Source organism: Thalassophryne amazonica, chromosome 13, assembly GCF_902500255.1.
Source record: "Thalassophryne amazonica chromosome 13, fThaAma1.1, whole genome shotgun sequence".
NCBI lineage: Eukaryota > Metazoa > Chordata > Actinopteri > Batrachoidiformes > Batrachoididae > Thalassophryne > Thalassophryne amazonica.
The window spans coordinates 99,363,240-99,375,661 of record NC_047115.1 but is presented as its reverse complement, the minus strand read 5'-3'; the positions used below and the strand labels follow the sequence as shown (position 1 = coordinate 99,375,661).

The 12,422-nt window shown below is 41.8% G+C and overlaps 1 protein-coding gene across 1 annotated transcript in view; it reads left to right on the top strand.

Moving 5' to 3' along the window:
* vps8 (VPS8 subunit of CORVET complex) overlaps nucleotides 1-12,422 on the top strand; it is a 371,669-nt gene that overhangs the window by 223,248 nt on the left and 135,999 nt on the right. The window contains exons 28-30 of the mRNA XM_034184542.1: nucleotides 101-220; nucleotides 7,100-7,156; nucleotides 8,350-8,432. Of these exons, the coding sequence (XP_034040433.1) occupies nucleotides 101-220; nucleotides 7,100-7,156; nucleotides 8,350-8,432 (260 nt within the window). The remainder of the gene's footprint in view (nucleotides 1-100; nucleotides 221-7,099; nucleotides 7,157-8,349; nucleotides 8,433-12,422) is intronic.

Genomic DNA, 12,422 nt, shown 5'->3' with positions numbered 1-12,422 from the left:
GTCTGGAAGTGCAGGCGGCAGATGATGTGATCAAACTGAGTTTGAAGGGTTTGGGTCGGGCTGTATTTGGAGTTTGTGTCCTTCTGTCTTCCTGCTGTAGGTGATGGTGGACAACCCGGATTTTACTCCTTCCCAGGTGGGCGGACTCTTCACCTTTTTGGCTCGACAGTTGGCCAAACCAGACAACACGCTGTTTGTGAACAGGAAGCTCTTTGATCAGGTGACCAATAAGAGCCATTTGTGTGTTTCAGAATCATGGAGAATACCAATGAAGCTATAATCAAAAGGAGAGCAGTAATCTGTCTTTTTTTTATCTTTTCCAAAAATATTGGACACTTTTTAAAATACATTTTAAAAAATGTAACACAATCATTTAAACCCTTATTTTTTATTTCAGAAGTAAGATAAAGACAACATGTCAAAGGTTGAAAGTGATGATTTGTTTTTTAATATGTGCTTATTAGGGTAGCAAGCCTCAGCAAATCCATCTATAGGGGGCGCTGTAGAAACACTAATGTGTTGGGTGGTGGCCAAGTGGTTAATGCGCTTGGTTTCAGTTCGGAAGGTTCTGGGTTCAAATCCCACCCCTGCCACATTTCTCCATGTAATGTGGAGTTGCGTCAGGAAGGGCATCCGGCGTAAAACCTGTGCCAAATCAACATGCAGATCCACCTTGGATTTGCTGTGGCGACCCCGAGTGCAAACAAGGGAGCAGCCGAAGGGACTTACTTTTATTCCTAAATGGTACATCTCATATTCAAACATTTTATATCTGTGTGTTGACTGGATTAATATGAATCTCCTGATGTTGGTCTCAGACTGTCCCCAGACCGCTGATCCAGACAACATGAAACTTTGCTTAAGTGGTCTTTGGACCCTCTCTGCAAAAACATATTAAAACAAGTTTGATAGTCCAAAAGCTGTTCAAGGTATAAAGGAATAACATCCTGTTAAAGTTGTTGTTGTCGTGTCTCCAGCACCAACTCTGAATACTAAACTTGGATCAAATGTAACACCGATTGGACACTCAGGCCTTAAAAAGTATAAATCTCAGAACCGGCTCAGCAGAATTACATGACATTTGGCCGGCACATGTTGGGTTCGGTCTTACTTGATTTCCATAATAACATTGTGCTTGATAAAAGGGGGCGTGGCATGTTAGCTTATGAGATGTAATCATAGGGGTGGTGCCCACCATGTAACTTATCAAGCTAAAATTCTGATGAATGGTGCAGTTCTACTTATGTTACTAGAAAAAATTACATATATCTACCAGCAGATGGCAGTTAAATAAGACATGTTTTGGTCCAAAACTCCCTTTCTGTACATCACACAATCAAAATTCATCCGTTCACACATTCAGTACAGTGTGCTGACTGTCAGATGTCGGTCACGCCCATTTCTGCCTTGACAGTCCCAAGAAATTCAAACATGAAGGAGTGGGTATGAACTCTGCATCTCCTTAATATAGCACAGTGAGCACTGCCCCCATGTCAATTTGGGTCCTTGAAATTTATCCTGGGCCCACTCGTGTATTAATCCAGCCCTGGTTCTGGAGCTCTGGTTCTGTAATCCATCATCCCAAAATGTTATAATAATGTTTGTCAGATGTTATCAGAACATTAGCTGTAATGTTCTCAGAATGTTTTTAAAGAAAAGTTTCATTTTACTTCCCAGAACATTTGATAGTAACATTAGTACAATTGTTTTGAGAAGCTTAGGCCAAACATTCTGGGAACATTTGTAAAGAAAGTTTCCTTTTGGATCCCAGAACATTTGACAATAACATTTGTGGTTGGACTGTATAAAAGTAAAGTAAGACCCTTCGGCTGCTCCCTTTTTTCATTACGGGTCACCACAGCACATCCAAGGTGGGTCTGCATGTTGATTTGGCACACGTTTTACACTGGATACCCTTCCTGACCCAACTCCACATTAGATAGAGAAATGTGGCACGGGTGGGGTTTGAACTGGGAACCTTCTGCACTGAAACCAAATGCACTAACCACTTGGACACCACTCCTGGCTATATATATATATATATATATATATATATATACATAATACATACAGTGAGGAAAATAAGTATTTGAACACCTGTGAAAATCAATGTTAATATTTGGTACAGTAGCCTTTGTTTGCAATTACAGAGGTCAAATGTTTCCTGTAGTTTTTCACCAGGTTTGCACACACTGCAGCAGGGATTTTGGTCCACTCCTCCACACAGATCTTCTCTAGATCAGCCAGGTTACTGGGCTGTCGTTGAGAAACACGGAGTTTGAGCTCCCTCCAAAGATTTTCTATTGGGTTTAGGTCTGGAGACTGGCTAGGCCACTCCAGAACCTTGATATGCTTCTTACGGAGCCCCTCCTTAGTTGCCCTGGCTGTGTGTTTGGGGTCATTGTCATGCTGGAAGACCCAGCCATGACCCATCTTCAGTGCTCTAACTGAGGGAAGGAGGTTGTTCCCCAAAATCTCACAATACATGGCCCCAGTCATCCTTTCCTTAATACAGTGTAGTCGTCCTGTCCCATGTGCAGAAAAACACCCCCAAAGCATGATGCTTCCACCCTCATGCTTCACAGTAGGGAAAGTGTGTTTTTGGGATGGTACTCAGCATTCTTCTTTCTCCAAACACGGCGAGTGGAATTAAGACCAAAAAGTTATATTTTGGTCTCATCTGACCACATAATTTTCTCCCGTGACTCCTCTGGATCATCCAAATGGTCCTGGGCAAACTTAAGACGGGCCTGGACATGTGCTGTTAGGGAGCCTTCAGTGCCATGCATGATTTTAACCCATGACGTCTTAGTGGTCTACAATCTTGTCTCTGGTGTCTTTGGACAGCTCTTTGGTCTTAGCCATGTTAGTAGTTGGAGTCTTACTGATTGTGTGGGGTGGACAGGTGTCTTTATGCAGCTAACGACCTCAAATAGGTGCTTCTAATTTGGAATTATAAGTGGAGTGGAGGTGGACTTTTTAGAGGCGGACTAACAGGTCTTTGAGGGCCAGAATTTCTGCTGATTGGCAGGTGTTCAAATACTTATTTGCAGCAGTAACATGCAAATAAATTATTAAAAAATCATACATTGTGATTTCCGGATTTGTTTTTTTTTTTTTAGATTATGTCTCTCACAGTGGACATGCACCTAAGATGAAAATTTCAGACCCCTCCATGATTTCTAAGTGGGAGAACTTGCATAATCGCAGGGTGTTCAAATAATTATTTTCCTCACTGTGTATGTGTATATATATATATATATATATATATATATATATATATATATATATATATATATATATATATATATATATATATATAGGGTGTCCCAAAAAAATATACAACATTTAAAACACTTGGTTTAACCCTTAAATGCTACAAACTTAATCACTTATGTTTCTTTTTTACTTGCAGAGACCCTGAAGTTTATGTTGATGCCAAGCAAGACTCAGGAAAATGCCAAGATTGACCAAACTACAGCAAACAAAAATTATTGACTTTTGGCACCAGACCAAGAGTGTCAAACAGGTGCAGCGACTTTATGCTAGACTGACAAAATGCAGGGCCAATATTGACATTGGTATGAAAAACTTCAACCTTTCAGCTTTCAGTCCAGCCATAAATGTTGTGAAAGTGTAGTGACACGGACCCACAACAGGGGGCGCAAATGAACGGTCAATAGATGAGCCAAAAACGTAACAATTTAATGTTGTGAAGGTGCACAACGAATATACAGACAATCTCAGAATCTGATAACAGTCAATCCACAAAGGTGACGTGTGGGCAGGCTCGAGGATAGAAGACGTCTGTCCTGAGAAGAGCCGGAACCACACGATTTCCGCCGCCACCGAACCTGGTGAATACTGGAGCCGCCAAGTCCCGAATTCCCAGGTGATCACCGTCCCCGACTGTCGGATCTGGTACTGCTGGCGAAGAGCAAAGACAGTCAAGTGTGGGTGTGTGTACACCCCGTAACAACAACGGTGGGAATGCCACCTCCACCTCTAACACACACTCGTGCAGCGTCTGTTTAACCACTTATCTGACGGGACGTTAAGTAAGTAAGTAAGTAAGTAAGCTTTATTTATATAGCACTTTTCACAGACCAAGGTCACAAAGTGCTTCACACGATATAAATAGACAATAAAAACAACACATACAAATATAGAACAATAAGATAAATTGACACTAAAATGCCAGTTTAAAAAAAACGGCGTTAGGACGAAACAGTCGCGACCCACGCCGGTCCTCTGGTTGACAGCTGCAACACAATAGCTCTTAGAATCACTTTAATGCTGGCAGAGAAAATTACCTCCATAGAAGTACGATATCTCGGCGATGAGGTGGAGATGACGTCTGGGTTTTATGGAGTGAGATGATGAAGAATGAGTGACAGCTGTCAGGAAATAATGAGTGACAGCTGTCAGGAAATAATGAGACAGCTGTCACTCCCGGCTGTGTCCGTGGCGGCAGCGCCCTCTCGTGCCTGAAGCCCGCACTTCAGGCAGGGCGCCCTCTGGTGGTGGGCCAGCAGTACCTCCTCTTCTGGCGGCCCACACAACAATAAATTTATTTCCTAGACATGCTTTGACCATTTTCTTTGATGATAAAATGTTGCATATTTTTGGGACACCCAATACACAAAGTTCATTATATTATCATCTAAAATAATCAAATAATAAAATTAGCTTATTGTTCAGTGACATCTTCTTGTATATGCTATAACCTTTAAATTGGAAAGTGATTATTATAATAGCAAGAGTTCATACTATGCAAAAGTCTCAAAAACTTTTCCAGAACATTACACAAAAATAAGGTCCCTACCCAGCTAACAAAATAAAGTTCCTAAAATGTTATAAGAACATTTGTAGATGGATGGATGGATGGATGGATGAGATTTATTGTCATTATCATTACATGAGTGCAACAACAAGATTACGTCCACACTCCAATTGCCACAGACAAGATACAGCAATTAATCCACAATTGTTACTTCTTTACCGTAATAATGGCACACATCAGAATTAAAGACAACACATATACATTTGACATTGTTTATGTGCACTAAACTTTGAAACAGTCTGTTTTCCAAATTGAGGCTATGTAAGTGTGTGTGTGTGTGTTGGGGGGGCAACAACATGTAGTCGCGCCACCACCAGCTTTGGGATGAACAGGGAGCTGCAGCAGCTAAAGCTGCGCGGAACCCCGGGAAGGGGAGTTGTGTGAGTTGGGGCCAGGATGGGGTGGTGGATGGGGACAGGAGGGGGTGGAGGGGGGTGGGAGCATGCGTATCAGTCTCTGTCCATGTGTGAGTGGCAAATGAGTCAGTTTCTGTCCGTGTGTGCAGAAGATAAGAAAGAAGGCAGCCGAATGGTTCACCAAGGCCATAGAAATTCTTCTGGAGGAAAACGGGGCATTTTATCCTTCAGAGGCTGATAAGCCTGCCATGTTTATGGTTGAGCAGTGAAAAACACCTTTACAGTTTCACATGAACAACCAGATCCAATTATGAATATTCCCTGGTCTCCGACATCTTCCTTTGTAAGGTGTGCATTTGCTCCGAGATGTTATCCAATTTGCGTCTGAGTTCAAGGGTTAATGCAGTCTGAGAATGTATCCCCTTAATCATGATGGACAGGTGAGGAAGGGTCATGGTTCTGGTGGCAGCCGACTTACCAATTCTCCGGTAGGTCAGGGCAGCATATAAACCAATACGTACCAGCCCTCCTACAATAAAACCAAATATAAATAAATCCTCGACGTCCTCCACAGAGAATGGCACCAAGCATGTGACACGCCATGTCTCCCAGGAGTAAAGAACATAGCCCGCAGGGTAGGTTCCATCTGGGCATGCAGGGTCCCCCGGGCCTGATTTCCTTGTTGAAAAAATGGTGTCAATAGCGTTCAGAGACCAGCTGATCAATTCCAAGGTTAATCCAATATAGTTTGAAGAATTCACAGTCTGGTGAAGTAGGGGGCTTGAAGGTTGAAGCAGAGATAGAGAGGAGGAGATGTGACCACCCTTGCCGGAGTCCCAAGCTGTAATACTTAATGCAATACTTAATACTTGTACTTAATACAAAAACTTCTCCAGAACATTACACAAAAAATAAGGTCCCTACCCAGCTAACAAAATAAGGTTCCTAAAATGTTATAAGAACGTTTGTCAGATATTATCAGAATGCTAGCTGTAAAGTTCTCGGAATGTTTCAGAGGAAAGTTTTTTTTTTGTTTTTTTTTGTTTGTTTGTTACCAGAACGCTTGAAAGTAATGTTAGAAACATTTTGAGAACATTAGGCCAAATGTTCTGGGAAAGTTTTTAAGGAAAGTTTTTTTGGTTTCTAGAACATTCTGGTAATGTTACATAAAGTCAACTAATGATATGTTTCATCTAAACGTTCCCAGAACATTCTGGTAACGTTACCTAAAGTCTTAAAGAAATTTGGAGTAAGAAAGGCGGCGAGAATAGAATTAATATATTTGGCAAATTTCCCTCGACTATAAACATGACTTGTCAATATATGAAAGGAAGTAATAGTGTTTTGAAAATGTTTCTGATAGCCATAACCTAAATATAATCAATAAATAACGTTACCAAGATGTTATGTGTTAGCTGGGGTATGATGAAGTTGGCTGCTCAGTACATTTTCTCTTCATCTGAAATCAGTTCAGTACTGACACTGTAAATATTAAAATGTAACACCGTCGTGATCAGACAGGGTGGCGGTGGCCAAGCGGTTAGTACGCTTCTTTCCAGTGTCGAAGGTTTCTGGTTCAAGGCCACTCCTGCCCATTCCCCATAAAATGTGGGATTGCGTCAGAAAGGGCATCGGGTATAAAAACTGTACCAGAGCATCATGCAGATCCACTTCCGATCTGCTGTGGCGACCCTGACTGAAAACAAGAGAGCAGCCGAAGCGTCTTACTTTTTATTATCGTAATGGGACAACGTGGACGATGATCAACACCGTCTTATACTGTACTTGATATCTGGGTGAAGAAACTGACGAATGAACTCTTTGGGTTCTTCTTGTGCCTCCTCATAGTCCCTCTATATATGTTCAGGTTTTCTTACCCAAGCTCTCAATGACTTGACAGGTTTTGGAATTCTTGTGTTGCCCAGATGATGACTCCAGAAACACAGAAAGGCAGCAGGTTGGTGTAACTCACTCACACAACACATACCATTTGGAAATGAACAAAACACCTTCAAAAATATCAAGCCTGAACGTTCAGTTAGAATCAGAGCACCAGGATGGACATCTCAAAATGCTTTACAAATGTGGAAGCTCTCAGGAAATGCAGGCATACTGGGACAGAGTAAATAAAAAATCTCGAGACAGGGAGTTAGAAAAGAAGCTCTCCAAAGAGCCAAAAACCAGACTCAAGTACCAGGACCTCACCAGCGAGCAGGACTATGATGAAGATAACAACTGTCCATTTAATGCAGTACTTTACTCCCTCATATTCAGGGACAGGTCCAACAAAATAAGATAACCCACAAGACCCTCTGTCCATGCCATCACCAGGTACAGTATTGTCTCTCCAGTGTTTCCTTTCCCACCTACAACAATCATCACGTTGCCATGATGGATGATTTGTTCACTAAAAACAGTGTTGTCAGTGATACAAACCACTGGTAAGGTCTCCCAGAAATCTCTGTGGAAAAGGTCCCAGACCCAGATCAGTTCCTAAAACTTAAGGATTGCTGCAGACTCCTCACCCCAAACAGGAACACTGGGCCGTTCTTTGGTATCATGTTGATCTCTTTGCTGGATCGATTGGCATTGGTTCTGTTGGACCCAGTCTGAAAAGGAAGTATTTAAGTGCCATGGTGCCGGCTCACCACTTGCAAAGATAGACATAGGTGTGAGGAGCAATGTGATTCAGGTGGTAGATCAGGACAGTGGCGTTGGCTTGCTGATTTCTGGGTGACTTTGAGAATTAAGCCTAATGTAACTAAGTCATGGTCAAGGAATGCATCACTCAACCACATGGGGTGTGGATCAGTGCATTCTGAGTGCCATTCTCAAGCCCAGATAAATAAGTGCGGTTGCATCAGGAAGCAGATCCCAGGACACGGGTCAGGTCCAAACACCACCTGTGGGGCGGTTTGAGTTGGCGTGGGTGGGACTTTTAAGGCTCCAGCCTGCCTGGGTCTTTATGTGCAGTGCGGGTAGAGGGCATGCACGACGAGACTGAACTCATTCCATTAATACCGCTTCAGTTTTTAGTTCCCACTCTGTCTTCATGGCACAGTCTGGGGTCCTGGCTGAGGGACAGATGCAGAAGTCTTGGATGTTCTAGACTGTGTCGGGTGACTGGTCTTGTTTGTGACTTTTTGGCAGGTTCTCCTGGAGCTTCTCTTTGTTGGTGGCGTGGTCCAGTTCGATGAAGGAAAGTTGTTGGCTCTGGTGGAGAAGGCTAAGTTGTAAGTAGCTTTTCAAGCTTTTTCAAAGATAAGTTTGCTGTAGGTTTGTTGTGTCCAAAGGAACATTTGTTACTGGGACACTATTAAAGTAAACAGTGTCTTCAAGTGGAATGTGGTCTCTGAGTGCACGTGATATTGATATATTGACATATGATCAATCAATCAATCAACTTTTTTCTTGTATAGCGCCAAATCACAACAAACAGTTGCCCCAAGGCGCTCCACATTGCAAGGCAAGGCCATACAATAATTATGAAACACAGTCTACGTCTAAAGCAACATAACCAAGGGATGGTCCAGGGTCACCTGATCCAGCCCTAACTATAAGCCTTAGCGAAAAGGAAAGTTTTAAGCCTAATCTTAAAAGTAGAGAGGGTATCTGTCTCCCTGATCTGAATTGGGAGCTGGTTCCACAGGAGAGGAGCCTGAAAGCTGAAGGCTCTGCCTCCCATTCTACTCTTACAAACCCTAGGAACTACAAGTAAGCCCGCAGTCTGAGAGCGAAGCGCTCTAATGGGGTAATATGGTACTATGAGGTCCCTAAGATAAGATGGGACCTGATTATTCAAAACCTTATAAGTAAGAAGAAGAATTTTAAATTCTATTCTAGCATTAACAGGAAGCCAATGAAGGGAGGCCAACACGGGTGAGATATGCTCTCTCCTGCTAGTCCCCGTCAGTACTCTAGCTGCAGCATTCTGAACCAACTGAAGGCTTTTTAGGGAACTTTTAGGACAACCTGATAATAATGAATTACAATAGTCCAGCCTAGAGGAAACAAATGCATGAATTAGTTTTTCAGCATCACTCTGAGACAAGACCTTTCTGATTTTAGAGATATTGCGTAAATGCAAAAAGGCAGTCCTACATATTTGTTTAATATGCGCTTTGAATGACATATCCTGATCAAAACTAACTCCAAGATTTCTCACAGTATTACTAGAGGTCAGGGTAATGCCATCCAGAGTAACTATCTGGTTAGACACCATGCTTCTAAGATTTGTGGGGCCAAGTACAATAACTTCAGTTTTATCTGAGTTTAAAAGCAGGAAATTAGAGGTCATCCATGTCTTTATGTCTGTAAGACAATCCTGCAGTTTAGCTAATTGGTGCGTATCCTCTGGCTTCATGGATAGATAAAGCTGGGTATCATCTGCGTAACAATGAAAATTTAAGCAATACCGTCTAATAATACTGCCTAAGGGAAGCATGTATAAAGTGAATAAAATTGGTCCTAGCACAGAACCTTGTGGAACTCCATAATTAACTTTAGTCTGTGAAGAAGATTCCCCATTTACATGAACAAACTGTAATCTATTAGACAAATATGATTCAAACCACCGCAGCGCAATGCCTTTAATACCTATGACATGCTCTAATCTCTGTAATAAAATTTTATGGTCAGCAGTATCAAAAGCAGCACTGAGGTCCAACAGAACAAGCACAGAGATAAGTCCACTGTCCGAAGCCATAAGAAGATCATTTGTAACCTTCACTAATGCTGTTTCTGTACTATGATGAATTCTAAAACCTGACTGAAACTCTTCAAATAGACCATTCCTCTGCAGGTGATCAGTTAGCTGTTTTACAACTACCCTCTCAAGAATCTTTGAGAGAAAAGGAAGGTTGGAGATTGGCCTATAATTAGCTAAGATAGCTGGGTCAAGTGATGGCTTTTTAAGTAATGGTTTAATTACTGCCACCTTAAAGGCCTGTGGTACATAACCAACTAACAAAGATAGATTGATCATATTTAAGATTGAAGCATTAAATAATGGTAGGACTTCCTTGAGCAGCCTGGCAGGAATGGGGTCTAATAAGCATGTTGATGGTTTGGATGAAGTAACTAATGAAAATAACTCAGACAGAACAATCGGAGAGAAAGAGTCTAACCAAATACCGGCATCACTGAAAGCAGCCAAAGATAACGATACATCTTTGGGATGGTTATGAGTAATTTTTTCTCTAATAGTCAAAATTTTGTTAGCAAAGAAAGTCATGAAGTCATTACTAGTTAAAGTTAATGGAATACTCAGCTCAATAGAGCTCTGACTCTTTGTCAGCCTGGCTACAGTGCTGAAAAGAAACCTGGGGTTGTTCTTATTTTCTTCAATTAGTGATGAGTAGAAAGATGTCCTAGCTTCACGAAGGGCTTTCTTATAGAGCAACAAACTCTTTTTCCAGGCTAAGTGAAGATCTTCTAAATTAGTGAGACGCCATTTCCTCTCCAACTTACGGGTTATCTGCTTTAAGCTACGAGTTTGTGAGTTATACCACGGAGTCAGACACTTCTGATTTAAAGCTCTCTTTTTCAGAGGAGCTACAGCATCCAAAGTTGTCTTCAATGAGGATGTAAAACTATTGACAAGATACTCTAACTCCCTTACAGAGTTTAGGTAGCTACTCTGCTCTGTGTTGGTATATGACATTAGAGAACATAAAGAAGGAATCATATCCTTAAACCTAGTTACAGCGCTTTCTGAAAGACTTCTAGTGTAATGAAACTTATTCCCCACTGCTGGGTAGTCCATCAGGGTAAATGTAAATGTTATTAAAAAATGATCAGACAAAAGGGAGTTTTCAGGGAATACTGTTAAGTCTTCTATTTCCATACCATAAGTCAGAACAAGATCTAAAATATGATTAAAGTGGTGGGTGGACTCATTTACTTTTTGAGCAAAGCCGATAGAGTCTAATAATAGATTAAATGCAGTGTTGAGGCTGTCATTCTCAGCATCTGTGTGGATGTTAAAATCGCCCACTATAATTATCTTATCTGAGCTAAGCACTAAGTCAGACAAAAGGTCTGAAAATTCACAGAGAAACTCACAGTAACGACCAGGTGGATGATAGATAATAACAAATAAAACTGGCTTTTGGGACTTCCAATTTGGATGGACAAGACTAAGAGACAAGCTTTCAAATGAATTAAAGCTCTGTCTAGGTTTTTGATTAATTAATAAGCTGGAATGGAAGATTGCTGCTAATCCTCCGCCCCGGCCCGTGCTACGAGCATTCTGACAGTTAGTGTGACTCGGGGGTGTTGACTCATTTAAACTAACATATTCATCCTGCTGTAACCAAGTTTCTGTTAGGCAGAATAAATCAATACGTTGATCAATTATTATATCATTTACCAACAGGGACTTAGAAGAAAGAGACCTAATGTTTAATAGACCACATTTAACTGTTTTAGTCTGTGGTGCAATTGAAGGTGCTATATTATTTTTTCTTTTTGAATTTTTATGCTTAAATAGATTTTTGCTAGTTATTGGTGGTCTGGGAGCAGGCACCGTCTCTACGGGGATGGGGTAATAGGGGGATGGCAGGGGGAGAGAAGCTGCAGAGAGGTGTATAAGACCACAGCTCTGCCTCCTGGTCCCAATGCTAGACAGTCACAGTTTGGAGGATCCCAAAAAATTGGCCAGATTTCTAGAAATGAGAGCTGCTCCCTCTAAAGTGGGATGGATGCCGTCTCTCCTAACAAGACCAGGTTTTCCCCAGAAGCTTTGCCAATTATCAATGAAGCCCACCTCATTTTTTGGACACCACTCAGACAGCCAGCAATTCAAGGAGAACATGCGGCTAAACATGTCACTCCCGGTCTGATTGGGGAGGGGCCCAGAGAAAACAACAGAGTCCGACATTGTTTTTGCAAAGTTACACACCGATTCAATGTTAATTTTAGTGACCTCCGATTGGCGTAACCGAGTGTCATTACTGCCGACGTGAATTACAATCTTACCAAATTTACGCTTAGCCTTAGCCAGCAATTTCAAATGTCCTTCGATGTCGCCTGCTCTGGCCCCCGGAAGACAATTGACAATGGTTGCTGGTGTCGCTAACTTCACATTTCTCAAAACAGAGTCGCCAATAACCAGAGTTTGATCCTCGGCGAGTGTATCGTCGAGTGGGGAAAAACGGTTAGAGATGTGAACGGGTTGACGGTGTACACGGGGCTTCTGTTTAGGGCTACGCTTCCTCCTCACA